This window comes from Aspergillus candidus (assembly GCF_002847045.1).
Source record: "Aspergillus candidus strain CBS 102.13 unplaced genomic scaffold BDW47scaffold_11, whole genome shotgun sequence".
Classification (NCBI taxonomy): domain Eukaryota; kingdom Fungi; phylum Ascomycota; class Eurotiomycetes; order Eurotiales; family Aspergillaceae; genus Aspergillus; species Aspergillus candidus.
Genome location: NW_020194016.1, coordinates 210,719 through 229,001, shown reverse-complemented (window position 1 = coordinate 229,001; position 18,283 = coordinate 210,719). Strand labels below are relative to the sequence as shown.

At 50.4% G+C, this 18,283-nt stretch overlaps 7 protein-coding genes across 7 annotated transcripts; 2 read left to right on the top strand and 5 right to left on the bottom strand.

Moving 5' to 3' along the window:
* The first annotated feature begins 31 nt into the window (after positions 1–31).
* On the top strand, positions 32–1,971 carry BDW47DRAFT_102468 (3-deoxy-7-phosphoheptulonate synthase class II). The gene is made up of 6 exons (XM_024811876.1): positions 32–222; positions 282–391; positions 448–511; positions 561–653; positions 701–752; positions 798–1,971. The coding sequence occupies exons 1-6, from the start codon at positions 201–203 to the stop codon at positions 1,870–1,872; spliced, it is 1,416 nt and encodes a 471-aa protein (XP_024673825.1). The 5' UTR covers positions 32–200; the 3' UTR covers positions 1,873–1,971.
* A 277-nt stretch (positions 1,972–2,248) lies between these two features.
* Positions 2,249–3,196, bottom strand: BDW47DRAFT_124140 (isoflavone reductase family protein; the record flags this gene model as incomplete). The annotated part of the gene is made up of 1 exon (XM_024816196.1): positions 2,249–3,196. The coding sequence occupies one exon, from the start codon at positions 3,194–3,196 to the stop codon at positions 2,249–2,251; it is 948 nt and encodes a 315-aa protein (XP_024673824.1).
* A 1,310-nt stretch (positions 3,197–4,506) lies between these two features.
* BDW47DRAFT_8172 (uncharacterized protein) lies at positions 4,507–6,320 on the bottom strand. Its single transcript, XM_024819921.1, has 2 exons — positions 5,584–6,320; positions 4,507–5,483 (listed from the first exon to the last, which is right to left on the bottom strand). The coding sequence occupies exons 1-2, from the start codon at positions 6,000–6,002 to the stop codon at positions 4,643–4,645; spliced, it is 1,260 nt and encodes a 419-aa protein (XP_024673823.1). The 5' UTR covers positions 6,003–6,320; the 3' UTR covers positions 4,507–4,642.
* Positions 6,321–7,454: 1,134 nt separating this feature from the next.
* On the top strand, positions 7,455–9,052 carry BDW47DRAFT_8075 (uncharacterized protein). Its single transcript, XM_024819904.1, has 8 exons — positions 7,455–7,681; positions 7,734–7,753; positions 7,821–7,839; positions 7,916–7,983; positions 8,059–8,534; positions 8,600–8,841; positions 8,906–8,987; positions 9,043–9,052. Exons 1-7 carry the CDS (start codon positions 7,543–7,545, stop codon positions 8,911–8,913), a joined length of 972 nt encoding a protein of 323 aa, XP_024673822.1. The 5' UTR covers positions 7,455–7,542; the 3' UTR covers positions 8,914–8,987; positions 9,043–9,052.
* A 2,361-nt stretch (positions 9,053–11,413) lies between these two features.
* Positions 11,414–12,447, bottom strand: BDW47DRAFT_124138 (alternative oxidase; the record flags this gene model as incomplete). The annotated part of the gene is made up of 3 exons (XM_024816195.1): positions 11,414–11,897; positions 11,951–12,235; positions 12,290–12,447. 3 exons carry the CDS (start codon positions 12,445–12,447, stop codon positions 11,414–11,416), a joined length of 927 nt encoding a protein of 308 aa, XP_024673821.1.
* Positions 12,448–13,531: 1,084 nt separating this feature from the next.
* On the bottom strand, positions 13,532–16,670 carry BDW47DRAFT_116311 (alcohol dehydrogenase, class III; the record flags this gene model as incomplete). The annotated part of the gene is made up of 7 exons (XM_024814909.1): positions 13,532–14,129; positions 14,511–14,541; positions 14,916–15,110; positions 15,221–15,867; positions 15,963–16,098; positions 16,166–16,276; positions 16,616–16,670. The coding sequence occupies 7 exons, from the start codon at positions 16,668–16,670 to the stop codon at positions 13,532–13,534; spliced, it is 1,773 nt and encodes a 590-aa protein (XP_024673820.1).
* A 199-nt stretch (positions 16,671–16,869) lies between these two features.
* BDW47DRAFT_102434 (pyrroline-5-carboxylate reductase family protein) lies at positions 16,870–17,885 on the bottom strand. Its single transcript, XM_024811875.1, has 2 exons — positions 17,811–17,885; positions 16,870–17,758 (listed from the first exon to the last, which is right to left on the bottom strand). Exons 1-2 carry the CDS (start codon positions 17,848–17,850, stop codon positions 16,899–16,901), a joined length of 900 nt encoding a protein of 299 aa, XP_024673819.1. The 5' UTR covers positions 17,851–17,885; the 3' UTR covers positions 16,870–16,898.
* Between the last annotated feature and the right edge of the window lie 398 nt (positions 17,886–18,283).

Below are 18,283 nucleotides of genomic sequence, written 5' to 3'. Positions count from 1 at the left end.
TTTTGGCGTTTTCTCTTCATTCTTCGCGTTCGCGGGTCGCGTTTGTTGTGCTTTCTGACTGGGGTATATTACTCTATCCTAGTCTCTGTCTTACTTCCGTAGGTCTAGTTTCCTCAAGGCGTGTTTTTAAGGCTCGTCAGCTCGACAATTGACGCCCCGCTATCCGTCGATCAAGCACCCCACCTCGCTCATCAGTCACCATGGAAGATTGGACTCCTAGCTGTGCGTACTGAGTCTAGTGGGATCATATATTACTGTTCTAGCGTACTGACAGTCGACAGCCTGGGCGTCGAAACCCATCAAGCAGGACGTGGTGTACGGTGACTCTGCTGGTCTGCAAGCTTCGTTGCAAAAGCTGCGGGCTTTGCCTCCCTTGATTACCCCGCAAGAGGTGTGTATTACTTGATTATGTATCAACGGTTGAGGAGATCTGGCTAACGTATATAGGTCGTCAACTTAAAAAAGCACTTGAAAAATGTGGCCCTGGGCAAAGCATTTGTCCTTCAAGGAGGTGCGTGTTTCTGACACTATAATTCTATCAGGCCTAACAACATCGTCAGGTGACTGCGCGGAGCTGTTCGACTATTGTAATCAGGATATGATCGAAGCCAAGGTCAAGCTACTCTTGCAGATGAGCTTGGTCTTGATCTGGGGTATGTCTCTCCATTGTTTATCGTCTCGTACACGCTAACTCGCCCAGGGGCCAATCGGCCGGTGGTGCGGATTGCGCGGATTGCGGGTCAATTTGCCAAGTATGTTCTGCCTGAAGTTTTGATATACAGTAACTAACTATCTAGACCCCGTTCAAGCCCCATGGAAGTCGTAGGCGGGGTGGAGATGCCCTCCTTCCGCGGCGACAACATCAACGGCTTCGACGCCACCCCCGAGGAGCGCAAACCGGACCCGTCGCGACTAATTTCAGCGTACTTCCACTCCGCCTCGACCCTCAACTACATGCGGGCCTCGCTCTCATCCGGTCTAGCAGACCTGCACTCGCCGCTAGACTGGGGCCTCGGACACATCATCACGCCGTCCATCAAAGAGAAATACGAGCAGATCGTAAACCGAGTCAAGGACGCCCTGCGGTTCATGAACACCGTCGGCATCGACACCGACCGCGGCTTCGAGACCGTCGAAGTCTTCACCAGCCACGAAGGGCTCCTCCTCGAATACGAGCAAAGCCTGACCCGACTACTCAAGAACCCCCACAGCGAGTCCGCGCGTCGCGCCGCCCACCCTCCAACCGCAACAACACCCTCCCAAAGCTACTACGCGACCTCTTCCCACTTCCTCTGGATCGGCGACCGCACGCGCCAACTCGACGGCGCCCACGTTGAATTCTTCCGCGGCATCACCAACCCCATCGGAATCAAAATCGGGCCCAGCATGACCCCAGACGAACTCACCCGCCTCCTCGACGTCGTCAACCCGTCGCGCGAAATCGGCAAAGTAACTCTCATCTCGCGCTACGGGACCTCCAAGATCGCCCAATACCTACCGGAGCACATCGCTGCCGTGCAACAATCAGGCCACCTTCCCGTCTGGCAATGCGACCCCATGCACGGCAACACGCAGTCGACGCCGTCGGGCGTCAAGACGCGCCACTTCAGCGATATTCTATCCGAGCTGCGCCAGGCGCTGGAGATCCACCGCGCGGCGGGGTCGTTCCTCGGCGGTATGCATCTCGAGCTGACGGGTGAGGCTGTCACGGAGTGTGTGGGCGGCGGGGAGGGACTCACCGAGGACCGGCTGAGTGAGCGGTATACGACGTTCTGCGACCCGCGATTGAACGAGAAGCAGGCACTGGAGTTGGCATTCTTGGTGGCTGGGTTTTATCGCGAGATGGATGAGGAGGGTGGGAATCTTGTTTAGTCGATTTACAGATGATTTTCTTGCATTTCGGATCTAGCTTTTTGTGAGTCGTTGGGTAGTGAAAGCAGTGCAATGAGCGAGTCACCTCCCTCATATTTCCAGTTTACTATTTCTTCTATAGTAAGATACAGTGCATCATCCAAATTTTCACTTTTCCAAGGAGCACTATCTATACCTCCTGGACGTGTAAACATTAGCAATTACAAATAAAAAGATAAATATAAAGATTAAAAAAAAAAAAAAAAAAAAAAAAATAAAAAGATTAAAAAAAAAAAAAAAAAATACCAATCCTCAACACCAATAGCTGAAAGACAACGAAAACAACCTCAAAAAAGAGAGAGAGAGAGAGAGAGAGAGAGATAGAGAGAGAGAGAGATCAACAATTCCACCCCACCCGATAAGGAACCCCCTTCGTCTCGCCCGCCAAATCCACCATCCGCTTCCACCGCCACAGCGTCTCCCCAGGGTTCACCATCTCATTATCGCACCCCATACTCCAAGCCGAGTGATCGACGCTCCCCTCGCCCATCAAGAAGCGCAGAAACGGCCCGGGGTCCTCGGCGGACTTAGTCGCCGCCGTGACGGCCCTGTACCGCTTGAGATCGATCTCAGAGACGGAGATGGAGCCCGCGCCGGCGGATTTCATGACCCCTGCTATATCCGCCACGCTGAGGGTGTCGCCTGCGACGTGGACCGCGTCGGGGACGTTTTCGGGGGGGCGGAGGGCGAGGGAGGCGACGGTGCGGCCTATGTCTGCTAGGGAGGTGAAAGATACAGGGGCGTAGGCCGAGCCGACGCATTGGAAGCGGGCGTGGGCGGCGTCGAGGCCTAGCGCAGGGCCAACGCTTCGTTCGAGGACGAGGCCGCCGAAGACGCGGCAGATGCGGAGGGAGGGGAGGAGTTCCGCGGCGAGGCGGCAGTGGGCCTTTTTGCGGTCCCAGTCGCGGTGGCGGAAGTTGTGGGCGCGGTGGTCGACGCCGAATTCGGAGGGGAAGTAGAGGCGGACGGGGGTGTCCGGGAGGGCGCGCAGGAGGTTGTCTTTGAAGGCGTGGGCGGCGGGGCCGGGGCCGATGGCGTTGACGAGGACGTCGACGTCGGCGAGGGAGTCGGCGAGGTCGAAGTCGTCGTAGCGGCGCATTGTGAGCTGGATCTCGGCGGGGAAGACGGCGATGGGGAAGGAGGGCTGCGAGTCGCTGCGGGAGAGGAGGACGATCTCGGAGAAGTGGGTGATGAAGGGGCGGGTGATGAGGGCGCGGACGATGCGCTGGCCGATGGTGCCTGTTGCGCCGGCGACCGCGATGACGGGCTTCTTGGGACGACGCATTTTAATTGATTGGATGACTGATTGAGGTGAATTGAATGAATTGGGGTAGCGATGAGGAGATGAGGAGATGAGGGGAAAGTTGATATACGGCGGTGCCTGATTGTTGAGGATCTAAACTACATATCGTATGGCCAGATTTCCTTATCGATAAGGCCAACCCACTTGAACTGCAAGGCAACCATGGACGAATGCCGATCCTGGCGGATCACGTGTGCTCTGTGTGTCACGTGCATACAAAACGCGCTAGTGCACCTCGAGGCGATCCAAACGCCAAATCCCCCCCCCCCCAAAATCAGGCTGATCACTATCCTCAGGAGATGAATTGAAAGTGATCGTTTTTGGGCCATTGCACGAAGTATCTCGGAATTTAGATCTAAGAGCATGGTTTAAATCATCCAATCCGGCTGATTACAGTGCTACTAATGTTCTTGTCTATTTTCGGAATGCCGCGGAGATATTAAGAACAATGTCTGCGAGGGTCGGGCAGACGTATCCCCTCGTAAATTGTATGGCAACCCGTCCAAGTCACATGATTTCAACTTTATTGGCACTGCATTCTATCTCACTTCTACATATTTAGCACGCCTCGACTAGACCTTAAAATGAGGCAGATCTGGATTCAACTTTTCAATCCTGATCCTGATCTGCTAGATTTCTGGATTAAAGAATTGACTGGTAGGCGAGATGAGAAGTAAGGTCTATCATGTACATAAACTCTATAGTAGGTAGAGTGTTGAGGAGTAGAAACTAGATTCAAGGTATACTCTGGCTTGGACTGTGTATTCAACATGACTCACTAAAGCTGTAGATACATGGTAAATGAATGTCCTTATTTATCCTCTGGTTCCGGTGACTCTGTGCATATTTTTTGAGAAAGGTAAGAAGCAAGGTCCCATCATCGCGCATGCTTGTCAATGGTCATGTACACTATGTTTATCTATCAATGGTACTATCCTCATAATAACCTGACTACCTCTTTTCCTTTCCCTGATGGTGCATGATTATATATATTTTGAACAAAGATAGAAGAACCCTTCTGTCTTGATCCCTAACTGCGTAACAAAGGCATGTTTATATTTGTCCTGATAATGGCATTTTGCTCTCAGAAGGCAAACCAGCCTGAATTCAAATTTGGACCAGACGTCCCTTCATCGTGATTGACGTGGTTAGGAGTTGTATGTCTGCATCCTGTCTCTACAGTGGTCAAAAGCAACTTCGTCGAAACGCCCACAAGCCATCTTTGAGAGGGCCAAGTTTACAATAACCGAAAGCTTTACTGCTTGCAGATAAGTTGTTGAAATAATGGAGTCATCTTTAAGCTGTTTTTGGATGCCTGAGATACACCGCGAGTACAAATAAGAGCCTGCCAGTCAGAAGCCACACACCAAAAGTCCAAACTCCTTCAACGTATTACTTAGGCTCGGATCTGTAAGCCCCATATCGGTTCTAAGAAGGCTTGGGTACAAGTTTAAAGCCTTGTCCATACCGTTCCTTGAATTCATTTATCGCTTCATTTTCTGTCTCATTTGGAACAACTGATGCACGGCCTTGCGAAGGTTGGCCGTAATGTTCAGTATTCCGGAGGTTAAAGCTGGTCATATCCCGAGATAACTGTTGGACTGTGGTGTCGCTGAGGTGGCCTCCAACTTGCCTTGTCCGCCACCCAAGCCCTCGATTTTTACCGTGGACGAGCTGCCCACTTGTCGAAACCATGAATTGTAAAGCATCACCAGTAGCATAGTTATCAATCGTGCTGATGTTCTCCTTCAGATTATTGTTTGCCTTAGAGCAGATATCCATGCACTTGTGGGCTGTATCCCACTCATCCCGTAGCCTGACAAGATCCGTATAATCTTCCTCGGACGTCATGGCTGTCTTTGACTTTGCCACCATTCGGTCCAATACATCTTGCATACGCTTTTCCAGTTTCGAAATTGTCAGTTGAAGGTTGTCTTTGCACTCTTGCAGGCTTTCACTGGTAACTCTTTCAGGCACGGTATCTGGGCTGGAACTAGGAGAGCCACCACTGTGCTGGAATGAGCGCTGAATCTGACTGATGTGTTCTGACAACTGGGCACAGATTTGGAGACATTTTTCTGTGCTCAGCCGTTCTTCTTTGATTTTTCGGAGCTCCAATGCGTCCGAATCAGAGGCTGGCAAGGCTTGCCCAAGAAGAAGCTCAAGCTTTTCATCAATGTTTTCAAGGTGAGCCTCGAGGTCAGCCTTCGCAGACTCAACGAGATCTTCGTAGAGCTCAAGGTTTTCAGAGGTGATCGAGGACTTGCGACTGATAAGTCTGTTAGTTCAAATATCCGACATCAAGATAAAAGGACCAGGATCAAGGAGGGACTAAAACACTTTTGCCGCGGACAAGACAGCAAACTTACAGGTTTGCATCGGTGAGGGCAATATTAATAGTGGACTTGTACCCCGCCAAAAGGCGCCTGAACCCATCAATGTCATCACCCATGTATCTTAATTTGGCCCAGTCTCGAAAGCTGGTCCGACTTCCACTAGACCGTGACAAACATTTCAAAATTTCTTGCTGGAACTCTTCGCAGGCCTTCCCGCATCGTAGTAAGGGAAGTTCAAGTGCAGAGAGATCTATATCGGTGGTGGCATCAACTGTTTCAGTGAGCGGCTCTAGAATGCCACTTAAAGCCTCGAGCTCATCTATGAGGTCGCGCACGCGTTTCGGGTGGCTTTGAAAACTCGTGACCGCCTGATATAATGCGACGCTAGACTGGAAAGCGAAAGCAGCCAAAGTCAACAGCCCGGAAGCTAAACCTATGGGTTCTGCCATCATGTAATCGCTTCAATATGCGGTAGAAGGTGAGGAGTGTATGAAGAAGGTGGTGCTGTCAAACTGTCGCCGGACAAGCCAGACTTAATATGTGTATCAGGCAGCGGCTCAATAGGGGTGAGCTCAAATCATGATCGAGGTGTAAGCGCCCATTTAAAGGATCATTGACGCGCTATGTGGTGTAGAAATGTGATGGTGAGATAGAACGAGTTCGCGACCCCCGCAGGGTGGGGTTGGCGGCTAACCCCACTCTGCTAAGATTACCGAAGGACTCGTTTTATCCCACCATCACATCTCTCCAGCACAAGGCACGTCAGTGGTGCATTAGATAAGGCTATGTTTCTGTCACTTCAAGTGGGTGCTCGTTAGCTCGCCCCTGTCGGGGAATCGCCCAATACAGAGCCGTCGTCAACCGCCGGCTGGTTAGACCATGGGTGCCCAATCTTTCTTCCCGGACGAAAGCCCACGGTGCTGCACGTGACGAACCGCTCTCACTACGAGATCTGTGATTGCGTCAGCACTAGAACTGGCGGGCATCATTGAGAAACCAGTTACCGCTCGACTGCTTTCCTCGTTGGCTCTTTCCCATGCTTTCAGACTCGCTTGCTGCTCGTCCAGCGGAATTATTAACATGGATGGGGTAGTTTAATTCCGAAGTCAGCAAAATCCAGGCAGCGCCCGGTAGTCGTTGTCATTTTCGTATGGCTAATAAAGAAAACAGACTCGGACTCTCGTCTCTGAGGGAACCGTAAAAATGTTCCTCAAAGTGGAAGGAAATGGCTCTAGGCTCCATGATATCACCAGGCTGGTGCTTAATGGAGTAGCCATGTTTGGACGAGATTACTGATATAAACAGCGAGGTTACTGCTGCTACTGCACCAGTTCTTGATCGTCCAATCATGCTATTGGCGAGGTCGCCCAGGGGTGAGCGCCGATGAGCGCTGGTGATCGCGAGGGATCGCGGGTGATCAGTGTCGTTGGCGACCGTGACACATCAGTCTGTTTGTATCTGGTGGACGATCTTGAGGGTAGGAGTACTGTCGCGACTGTGTAGTAGAGGTTGGCCTTTTCTCAGCGAAAAAATGGCTCTGGTTGTCTCTGTTCTTTGATACTCATCTCGTTGAAATTATAGGAAGAGATGGAATCTGCAGAATTAGAGGCCTGGAGGTAATACAACAGTAAAAATTACCAATACTAGAGGAATCTAACCAGTGGTCTGCACCGGTGGGATGTCGTGTGGCTGGATAGATATACATGGTCGCAAAGGTCGACTATATCTTTGGCCTGAATTTCCAACGCCATTCGTTTAACATTACCGATCCCATGCCCATTATCTGAAGTTTCTAGTGTGGGAATCGGAGGTAGAGTCTATAGGTGGGTGGGCCACACACTTAGCAAGGCATAAACCAAGTGAGTGATGTCACTACTTTGGAGTATGGTGGTAGTCACGAGAGCGAGGTGACAGCCATGACAACCCTTTTTAATCAGCCCGACAGGTCTGGAATATAGACCCGCCCACGATGAATTCTCCTGCTTGACCCTCATGCTGGCCCTTCCCGACAATCCGCTGCTGCAAATAAACCTGAGCACTCAAATTCTATGCTACATTTTCGTAACGTTGCCGGTGGCGTTTAGGCTGGTGATTTGGAGAGAAATAGGACGGCCCTTTGGCGTTGAAGATGGTATGCATTCGGCGAATGTTCCCCGACTCTAACGGATACTCACCGATGCCAGTGACTTGCTTTGTTGCCTGGGTATGAAACGCCCTCTTGATCCCGCTTACGAGCTCTCTTTAACACCCTGGTGTCAATCCGAACGCAGCTCTTGTTTATGGGCTATTGTACGTGTGCCTTGATCTGTACGTTAACTAGCATTTTCGCTTTGATTTGCTCCAAGTGGCTTGCTAAAAGGGACAGATGGTTTCACTGGCGGTGCAGAAGGAATGGCTGGTCTGAGCGTCAATCAGATTGAAACTAGCTTCAAGGTCGGTATTGCCTCCATGCTGCACTCGATAATTTCCACTTGGGACAAAAAGGGAGAAGGACTTACACATACCCAGATCTCCTATGTGTCAACCATATTCTATGCGCCCTTGGCGCTCTTTGTTAAGGCCACTCTGCTGCTGGTGTTGGCCAAAGTTTGGAGGCCCTTCCGGAGCATCATAGTAGTCGATATCATTCTTGGCCTAATTGTGTCCTACTACATCGCAATACTTTTCGTCAAGACCTTTATCTGCTGGCCGATCTCAGCGTACTGGACGAAGTTGACGAGGCCAGGCGGACAGTGCCTCAATCGTCGCGCAGTGATCATTGCAGATTCCCTCATTAGCGTGATCTCCGACATTGCGATCTTGGTGCTTCCTATTATCTTCACCTGGTCATTGCACATGTCTTTGAAGATAAAGGTGAAGGTGATCGCACTCCTGGGGTTAGGCGGTATTGCTGTAGGTTTCAGCCTATATCGCCTGGTTCTAGTCATCTTGAATGGAGATGACCCAGAACAGACATTATTCTTCCTGAGGGTTCTATTATCCGGGTAAGACAATCTTCCTTGATTGGCTGTTTCTTCGGAACCCTTCCTAATGTTGTTTCTTCTATCAGAAATGCCGAGGGAGGGATCGGCCTCATATGCGCTTGTCTGCCAGCTCTAAGCAAGTATATAACTCGTCGGAGGGCGAGGACGTTATCCTCGACAAACCGACCGACAAAACAGGCACGGATCCCACTACGACGTATCAATGATGGATCCGAGAGCTACGATAGCGTTGATGCATCGTTCCAGAGCCCCCTGGAAACCGACGCCTGGCCAGGCTCCGCGGAATCCCCACAGTTGAATGCGCGCCGTGAGTCTTGACATCGGCCTACAACACCCCCACGGTAATACATGCCGACATTTCTCCTCATCAGCAATATGAGCTCATTACCCGAAAGAGTGCCTTTTCACACAATATCAATGGACCTTCAAACAAAACATCGGTTACATTCGAGAGTAGGCATCCACCGATATAACGAACGATCATGTTCTGACGAGAGTTCGTCGCTAGCCGACTTCCTGGAGGCCACAAAGACCAGGCCAAGCGCTTGCGCCAGTTCGCAGGGCTCCGGTGACCTGATCCGCTGCTCCAAACCCGTGTCCATCAAAGTGCTCTCGCTATGGCACAATATGGAACACACGACCTGGCATCTCTGGAAACTCCTCTGCCCTGGAAGCGGCCGATATGCGATTCTCGACAGCCCATATAACCACGTGTACGCACCGATCTTACTCCTCCTCTTCCGTCTCCTTCTCCTTTCCTTTTTCTTACACCATGAGCACGGACCAGATCACCGCAGTTGAACAGAGTAAAATGTTCACACTTATGAATATCACGGCAGCACTCTTTCTTCGACTCATTAGACGACAACGCGTGTATAGAGATGAATTCAGCTATATTGTACTGAATTTTAGGGGCACATAAATTACCAGGATGGAGTGTGTAGTTGTGACAGATGTCGCCTGTGTATGAAAAGTCCAGAACTCAACCCAATACTTCCACAGGTTTTGCCTAGTCCAACCGAATCTGCCGGTATGCCTCCCGTGAGGCGTGTTTGGGTTCTCATTTAAAGGAGGGCGTATATGGCCGGTACCTGCCCATGTCTTTAGCACAAAAGCTGAGGTTCATCCATGGTATCCGGGGGTACTCGGCATCCTTGATTCTGAATACTTCGTAGGGTCCATCAGCAAGGATCTGCCTGGGTAGCAGCACGCAACAATCCAAGGATATAAAGTAAACCGAAGCCACCATAGTTCACGGAAAAGATCGGTATGTCATCGAGCTGGTATTTTCGCGGGATGGCGAACGCCACACCCACCCATCTGGGAGTTCTTCGCTTCGTCGAGTGATATATAGCCGCAGAAAGAAGGCTGTATGTTTATCGAAGGTAAGTTCTTCATACAACCGCAACAGCCTGGGAGATGGATGAACATCCCAAAGCAACGTTCAACGATTGAAGATGCAGCCACCACCTCTCGATATCTGAGAGCGGCGATATGCACATTATATTCCGCCATGTCTTGGACAGCATTTAACGGTTCTGTTCTCGTCGAGTTGATACTGTATCGCAGGAACGGTATTGTGGTTCCTTGAAGAGGTCAGAAGACTACTAGTCTTGCAATGCCGATACAGGCTTTGTACAGCCGTTATCATTTTATGGTCGCATTCTCAATGCAAATATCGCCTAGACAATCTAGTCCCAACGAGTATCTCAGTGTCGGTGGCCCCATTTTGTAATATCCGGGGGAACGTGTGTGGCGGAGATATGACAGAGTCAGCTGGAGGTCTCCCCACCGTCATCATCTAGTTCTGTTAGCCCAGTGAAAATGTCATCTCCCAGTGACTGATGCTCATGGCGGATCTATACCTCTATCCTTTCACAAAAAATAACAAATAAAAAAATATCATGCCCGGACGCACGCATGCCTCCCTCTCTGCCACCTGGTGCAATATGTCCGGCCCCGGTCAGTCCGGCTGCCAGATCCCAAGCAATTATCACAAAATAGTTGGAATGAGTTGGCCAGAAGAAACAAGCGCGTGGCAACCTAGCGGACCGCTGACGTGCATCGTTAGGCCACATTCCCTCGTCTTCGTAACGATTGAGAAGAGAATAACTAGGCTAGCAACAGTATAGTATACCTCGGCAGCTGCGGCGGCGGCGGTCAGCGAGGACGCGGCAGGGGGGGTTGTTCTTCCCAGGCGTGTGGATACTGTACATATTGGGCTGTTTGTTCTTATAATCTCTGTTAACACAGAGTATTTCAGACACCGTGTGCCTGGTATGGCTTCAGAGGCTGTTGTGCTCTTTGGACGTGAAGATCACCCGCAAGGTATGGTGAAATCCGTAATCCGGACTGAGCCTGGAGGTACAGTATATGTACAAGTATAATTCTCGTTCACACGAACATATTACCGTGGTTGTATAATTTCATCTTGCTATAATTCTGGGGTGCCAGTGGTTGAGTAAAGATGTCAAGGAGGTTGAAGAGGGAAAGAATCAAGGGGGCCTACTGGAGCTATATATGTTGGATGTCAACAAAAGTCACTACTACAATGGAGGGTTTGATGATAGCCTTTAAAATTTTGAATGACCCCTTGTTTCACCTAAGATATTCTGTCGGGTAGTGGTTATTTATTGACGGGGAAGGTAATGGACCGGAGTATGTCAAGGTGGTGTCCAGTGAATACAATGTAGTTCTCGAGTGACATGTGCAGTTAGGGCAAGAAACCACCCTTTCTACATTGACCGCTATAATATCAGCAAAACAAATTTGGAGGCTAAACAAATAAACAAACAAACACAACAGCCATCCTAAGCCTTTTTTTAAATTAACAAAACATCGATAACAAGGTAAAAAGCGAAGCAAACCACTACAGGCCCCTATACCTTGACCCTCTCCCCAACAACACCCTCCACCCTCCCAACCTGCTCCCTAAACTTGGCCGAAAAAGGATTCTTATCAACATCCTGATCCAAGCCCCCCAGCGTATGATTGACATCACGATGCTTCGCCTCGTCAGCACGCACATAAAGCAGCAAAGAACGCATGCAGCGCCGCCCCTCCGGCATATCCCAGTACTTAATAGCCATAGGCGGCGCTTGGAGATTCTCCCACTTTGGAAGCAGACCCGAATCAAGATCCTGGATTGCCTTGGAGTAGGTTATGACGGCTTCCTCTTCGAGGTAGCCGACGAAGCGGTGGCAGATACGCGGGGAGAGGAGGTAAGCGATAGAGAAGCCGCTGAAGAAGACACATTGTGAGCCAAGGACCATGAGGCGCATGGAGCGGCTTGGCTCGGTGAGGTTGAGGAAGGTGAGGAGGTGCATTCTTTCGTTGTAGGCTTCTTCGAGAAGGGTTTCAATCCTGTCATTCTTAGCATCGTTATCGTAAGTAGTGGTTTGGTCTGGTGTGCATACCACCCATAGTCTCTCTTCATTTGGCGGAGACTCTTTAGATGCCGAAGCATGCCGGCTACCATACCCGGGACACCAGCAACGCTCTCAAGGAAGATGAACCTCGTTATCCACTTCTTCTCGGTCATGGCGTTAGTCCGGGACAAGCCGGCTGCGCTCGAGCGATAGCCAGTGACCAAGTCCATGCTCCAGCGGAGGAAGCGGACTGTGCCGAGGGCGAGCTTATCGGGGAGGCTATTTGCATTTTTGTGGGCGACTCGTACGGAGAGGATCTGTTCTTGTGTGTATCTGTTTATGGTGAGTCTTCGGTTGGATTGAATTAGAAGGGACATGATGACTCACACTGGATGGGTCCAGGATGACTTCTGGGTTGCTTGTTGTGTGTGATTTCTTATGGACAGGGTGATTAGGGCTGGCGTTCTTGAGGTCTGATACGACGAACGGTGTTGTAACTTGGGGGCGACGAGGCCAGCTCGTCGGATGCAAAGGTGGTGGCTCATGTTTGCGCTATGAATATGCTATGAAAAAAATATGGAGAGATGTTTGAGTTCAGTAAACTACAGTCTGTTGACGGGGGATATTTATATGATTCTAACACAAGGGTTGAGCATCCGGGATCTCCCTCGAATATGCATATCTTGGTCTGAATCACTCCCGATACTGTTGAGATCCCTTTCGGGATGTTGACTAGTGCTCGGCATATGGAACTCTAATCTAGACCTGGTTCCACTCATGGGTTGTTGATTTTCTGGGTCTGGGTGATGTGGGGGTGAGGTGGGATTATGGGGTTTGATGTCGACTCCAGATGATTTGATACTCGCAACATCGCATTCCAATAACATTAATTTCAAGTATAAAGTCAATGATTGGAAATCTTACAAAACAGTAAATAATTGACCAAAACATTGAGTGGATGACCTGACAGATTGGGAAGAAATTCCTCAATGTTCTCACACATACAGCGTAGATGTCTTCATGCTGTGCTCCGCTTCCACCCGGCCCGGTTTCCCTCTGGGAATTCTAGATTCATTTTTGATCTCCCCTATCTTTATTCAGATGACATGTCGACATCTCAACACATGCTTGTTCCGATGTTGTTGATCAGATCTGGTCCGGAAAATTATCGTAGCCCTAATGACGTTGCTCGTTGTTCCATCACATGTGATCCCCGTTCACTCTAGCAATTTCAGTCACTCTCCTTTCTCAGACATGTGTATCTACATTTGATATTGCTTCTATAGACACAAGTGTTTATTTCTAACCTATTCACGTGAATCGATAAATTCTCGATTAGTGATAACTGATCTCATGTGCTCTTGAAATTGGCACAACTGCCGACTGGCCGAACGGCACATCATTACTATTCATCTATCAGGATTCGGGTAGAAATGCACGACTCTACCCTGGTAGTGCTTAGGCAAATGTCATACAAGTGTTAACACCACATTCCTACAGTACATTACTCTGCCAAACTACAAGCACGACCTAATCATGACTCATATCAATACCAAGCTGGCCGCAGCCAGCCAGCACTGTGGCTAAAGCACATCAAACCAGGTAACTGAACAAGTCCTAGCCAATATCTCACAACTTAGCAGGCAGCGTTCCCAGCTTCTGCCCCATAAAAGCAGCAATCAAATCCATCAACGGCGGCGAAAGCGTATCAAAACTCTGCAAGCCCAGCGCCGCAAACCGCCCCCTCACGGCATCCATCCCCTCCGGCCTAAACCCCTGTTCAATGATGGACGAGACAAACCCCGCAAACTGAACCTCCTGCCATCCCTTCTCATCCGACAGTTCAACATGCACAAAGTCTAATCCCTTAAAAGGGTGCTCCTTCTCGATGCGCCCAAACATATGCACCCCACACTGCTTGCAAGCGTACCGCTGGATGGCAGCCTCCTTGTCGACGATGTGCAGCTTGTGCGCGTTGGCTGCGACGCGTAGGTTCTCACGGGGAACGACGCCCACGACGGAGAAGAGCGCCCCCGCTGGTTTCCAGCATTTGGAGCATCCGCAGGCGTGGTTGTGCGCGACGTTGCTGGAGAGGGTGACTTGGACTTTTTCGCTGGGACATTTGCAGTAGAGGTTGCCTCCTGGGAAAGAGGGGGGGCCTTTGGTGAGGCCGTTGTCGAGGAGGGGGTGGAGAGATGGCATGTTCTTTCGTTTTTCTTTTTTGTTCCTTTTTTATAATATTGTTATCATCTCCTTGAGCTCGGATCGGGCTTGGTGGGTATTGGAATTACCTATCGAGGTGAATGGTCAAGCTCAGTTGCTGGAGACAAAACTGAATGGGGGGAGTGTGCTGGGCATGGTTGTCCTCGTATATGCGGAGTACTATATAGCTGCAGCATCTACTACCCCACCCCTCATGCAAAGTCAGCAACCCCGATCATTTCACGTTTCCCCTCATGAGGAGAAATATTGTACTGGTTTTGTGAGTCCATGCATCCCCATACCAAACCCGGGATAGAGATCCGAGCGGGCCGTGGTCCGGGTAGGGTTTCCGTGCTGGGACGGGCCGTTGGCGGGAGTCAATACATTGTCATGTTATTATGCATACCTTAAGCTTTCTCGAGAATACAGAATACTGTCTATGATTAGAAGTGTGTATTAGGTTGGCTGAGAGAATCAGGGGTGCTTGGCTGAATGAATCTCCGTGTCTTTGTATTGAATCGTTATTTGGATCCTATTTCATTCTCTAGTTGATTCATTTGAGTCATTATCCCAAAAACTAAGTCAATTATAGTCTACGTCACTGTACTCCGTCATCATAGGCTCAAAGAGATAACGGATGGTAAAATAAATTCATATAGATGCATACTTTGTTTAGACCAAAGCTATACTGGAGAAGACGGGGGGATGTTTGGCCTTTTGAAGCTAACTGGTTGTCAACATCCCAAGTCGCAGCCAGTTGCATCTAATCCTAAATCACTATACTATAATCATGTAGACAGATCAACCACACACCGAATACAATCCCCCTTTTTCATATGCGCAAACGCAGCATTGATGTTCGCCAGCCTCTCTCGGTGCGTGATGAACTCATCCACCTTGAGATCTCCCTTCAGATAATCCTCCACCAAGTCCGGTAGCTGAGAACGGCCTTTGACACCGCCGAACGCGCATCCCCTCCACACACGGCCCGTCACCAGTTGAAACGCTACATTGTCACAGTCAGCAAGTCCATCCAGCAAGTCCATCCAGCAATAACGACCAAAACGATCAAGAGAAAATGCTGTATAGAGAAGGGGAAAATGAGGGGATACATACGCCTAGTAGAAATCTCCTGCCCGGCAGCAGCAACGCCAATAACAATACTCTCCCCCCACCCCTTATGACACGCCTCCAGCGCCGCTCTCATGACACCCACATTCCCCGTGCAATCAAACGTGAAATCGCACCCCCCATCCGTCATCTCCACCAATTTATCCTGAATACTCATCTTCGACTCAGCAACCACCCGCACAGGGTCCAAAAAATGCGTCGCGCCAAATCGCTTTGCCCACTCCTCCTTATCCGCATTGATATCCACGACAATAATCCGCCCCGCCTTGTTCCGCACCGCCCCCTGCACAATCGACAACCCAACACACCCCGCCCCGAAGACAGCGACGTTGGATCCCGCGCGGATATCAGCCACGACAGTCGCAGCCCCGTACCCCGTCGTGATTCCACACCCCAGCAAGCACGCCCGGTCCGTCGGACACTTCGGCGTAACAGCAACCACCGAAATGTCCGCTACAACCGTGTACTCCGCGAAGGTGGACGTCCCCATAAAATGTAGGATGTCGCGGCCGCGCGCCCGGAACCGAGATGTCCCGTCTGGCATGACGCCCTGGCCTTGGGTGGCGCGGATGCGTCCGCATAGGTTGGTTCTGCCTGAGAGGCAGAATTTGCAGGTTTGGCATTCGGGGGTGCTTTTATCTGTTAGTGGGTTTGTTTATTTGCTTAAAAAGTGAGAAGTAGAAAGAAAAAAAAAAAAAGAAAAAAAAATGAGGGGGGAGGGAAGTACTATAGTGCAACGACGGTATCACCAACGCTCACGCTGGTGACGCCTTCGCCTACAGATTCGACGATGCCAGCGCCTTCGTGGCCGAGAATAACAGGGAAGGCGCCTTCGGGGTCTTTTCCGGACAGGGTGTATGCATCTGCAGACAAACGGGCGTTGAAGTCAGTATTTTGAGTGCTGGGCTAGCTGTAGGATAGTCTACCTACCTGTGTGGCACACCCCCGTGTGCAGGATCTTGATGCGCACTTCGTGGGCTCTAGGCGGAGAGACTTGCACGTCTTCGACGGAGAGGTCTTCGCCTGCGACCCAGGCTATAGCTGCCTTTGAAGACCATCAGTATGTGTGCTAGAGGATTTTTATGCGGTGAAATGTCGGACCTTGCAGGTTATTGTCTAGTTGTAGGTATGTGTTAGTGCTGGCCCGATTATACAATCATGTATTGGGCATACCTTTCCAGCGGTGCTTGTCATGGTCAATCTTCTGGTTTTTCTCTCGAAGTCTTTGGTGTCAAAGACAACGAGTGCCTGGAACTGAAATATCCAGAAAGAAAAACATTCTCGGAGAAAATGAGGGGAACTCGTGAGGGGATCTGATTCCCCACAGTGATGGATAAAGTACAGGATACGGCAGATCAACCTATCCATACCATGATTTACCACATATTACCAGGCCGTACTGAGAAACTATAGCAGAGAAGTGACCGGGAAGCATGCCGTAGCCGGGTTCGTTACCGGTCCGGGTATTGATGGTGTATTTTATACTACGCTGATACGCGATAATCCGATAAGATACGGGGCGGATCCAATTACCTGATTGGAAAGCCCTAACTTCTCATCCTCAAGAGCGATCATACTGATATTACGAAATAAATTTATATCAGATGAAGTTGCAAAGATTTTGAAAGATTAGAGTATGATTACAGTAATAACAAAAATGCAGTTACTCCCTCCGAGTATCATTGACATGCCCCCCATCCCCCATCAACCTCGCTACAGAAACAGCCTCGCGAACCGCCCGCCCAACGCCTCCCCGCACACCCTTCTCCTCCAATTGCATCACGCCCGCTATCGTACACCCCTCAGGGGACGTGCCCTGGTCTCTCAGCGCCGCAGGCAACACTCCACTCTGCATCATGGCCGCAGAGCCCTTCATAGCCTGGAACACAGCTATCTGGGCGACCTCACGGGGGAGACCGACAGCGACAGCAGCGTCGATCATAGCGTCACATATGACGGCGAAGAAGGCAGGGGTGGACCCGCCAACGGCGGTGATGGCGTCCATGTGAGCGGGCTTGACATGAACGGTGCGGCCGATGCGGGCGAAGATGGCGTCTGTGAGGGATTTGTCGTCTGGGGAGGCTGTTGAGGACGGGGTGTCTTCAATTGCGGTGAGGGATTCGGATACCTGGGCGGCGATGTTGGGGAGAGTGCGGATGATGCGGGCTGTGTGGCGCGAGAGGGTTTTGGCGAGTTGGTCGTGGGTCCAGCCTGCTGCGACGCTGATGAGAAGTTTGTTTGAGAGGGCGGAGGCGAGGTCAGGTTGGGTGAGTGTTTTTTGGATGTCTGCTGGGTCGATGGCCAGGATGATTACTGAGGAGGACCGGACTGCAGATAGTGGGGGAGTGTCGGTCGTGGTCGTGGTGGAGATTTGGGGGGATTGCGGCAAGCTCTGCCTGAGTCTGGTTTCGGAGGCAGCGCTGCGAACGCAGGCAATGATGTTCGTGAAGATGGGACTGTTGGTTGACAAGTTGGTTGGGGGATTTCTGATGAGACTGGTGAGGATGGCGGTGCCGAGATTGCCTGATATAGCGTTATTAGGATTGTTTATCGCGCTATTTGTGAGATTACATACCGCAGCCTAGAATGCAGAGGGTCTTGTTGAGGGCTGACATATTTTCAATATCTGAAGTTCTGTGATATGTGAAAGATGTAGAAGAGAAGTTGAGAATTGGATCCGATGATAAAAGAATGAGGGGCACGGGATCAGCGAGCCCTAATCCCGGCCCGTCATCCGTTTCTCGGCCTGCGATCCCGATCTACCACGAGAAACAAAGAGGCCTTAGACTATTCCTTCAAAATTATATCCAAAGAAGAAGAAAAAGCCTACCGGTCCTGCAGCCCGAAGAAGAACTTAAATTTCCGCCCCACACCCCACTTCAACGCCTGTATGACCTACGTCCTCCCGACCGCATCCCGATTCTCTATGGCCGCCGACTCATGTATCCCAAACACTCCGACAGAGGGCCTCGAGTCGAGTACTTTACATTGACTAATTGTCCTATTTCACCTTGCATCTGTAGCAAAGACAGACTTAAGCCGTCAGGC

What these genes read in the sequence shown, in the direction of transcription:
- BDW47DRAFT_102468 (XM_024811876.1), top strand. Translation starts at nt 201, where the DNA reads ATGGAAGATTGGACTCCTAGCT. An exon ending in CCTTGATTACCCCGCAAGAG is followed by an intron (nt 392 to 447) that starts GTGTGTATTACT and finishes TAACGTATATAG; the next exon opens with GTCGTCAACTTAAAAAAGCA. An exon ending in GAGCTTGGTCTTGATCTGGG is followed by an intron (nt 654 to 700) that starts GTATGTCTCTCC and finishes TAACTCGCCCAG; the next exon opens with GGGCCAATCGGCCGGTGGTG.
- BDW47DRAFT_8172 (XM_024819921.1), bottom strand. Translation starts at nt 6,002, where the DNA reads ATGATGGCAGAACCCATAGGTTTAGCTTCCGGGCTGTTGACTTTGGCT. An exon ending in GCCCTCACCGATGCAAACCT is followed by an intron (nt 5,484 to 5,583) that starts GTAAGTTTGCTG and finishes CAGACTTATCAG; the next exon opens with TCGCAAGTCCTCGATCACCT.
- BDW47DRAFT_8075 (XM_024819904.1), top strand. Translation starts at nt 7,543, where the DNA reads ATGCTGGCCCTTCCCGACAATCCGCTGCTGCAAATAAACCTGAGCACT. An exon ending in AGATTGAAACTAGCTTCAAG is followed by an intron (nt 7,984 to 8,058) that starts GTCGGTATTGCC and finishes ACACATACCCAG; the next exon opens with ATCTCCTATGTGTCAACCAT. An exon ending in CTGAGGGTTCTATTATCCGG is followed by an intron (nt 8,535 to 8,599) that starts GTAAGACAATCT and finishes TTCTTCTATCAG; the next exon opens with AAATGCCGAGGGAGGGATCG.
- BDW47DRAFT_102434 (XM_024811875.1), bottom strand. Translation starts at nt 17,850, where the DNA reads ATGTCAGCCCTCAACAAGACCCTCTGCATTCTAGGCTGCG. An exon ending in CCTCTGCATTCTAGGCTGCG is followed by an intron (nt 17,759 to 17,810) that starts GTATGTAATCTC and finishes ACGCTATATCAG; the next exon opens with GCAATCTCGGCACCGCCATC.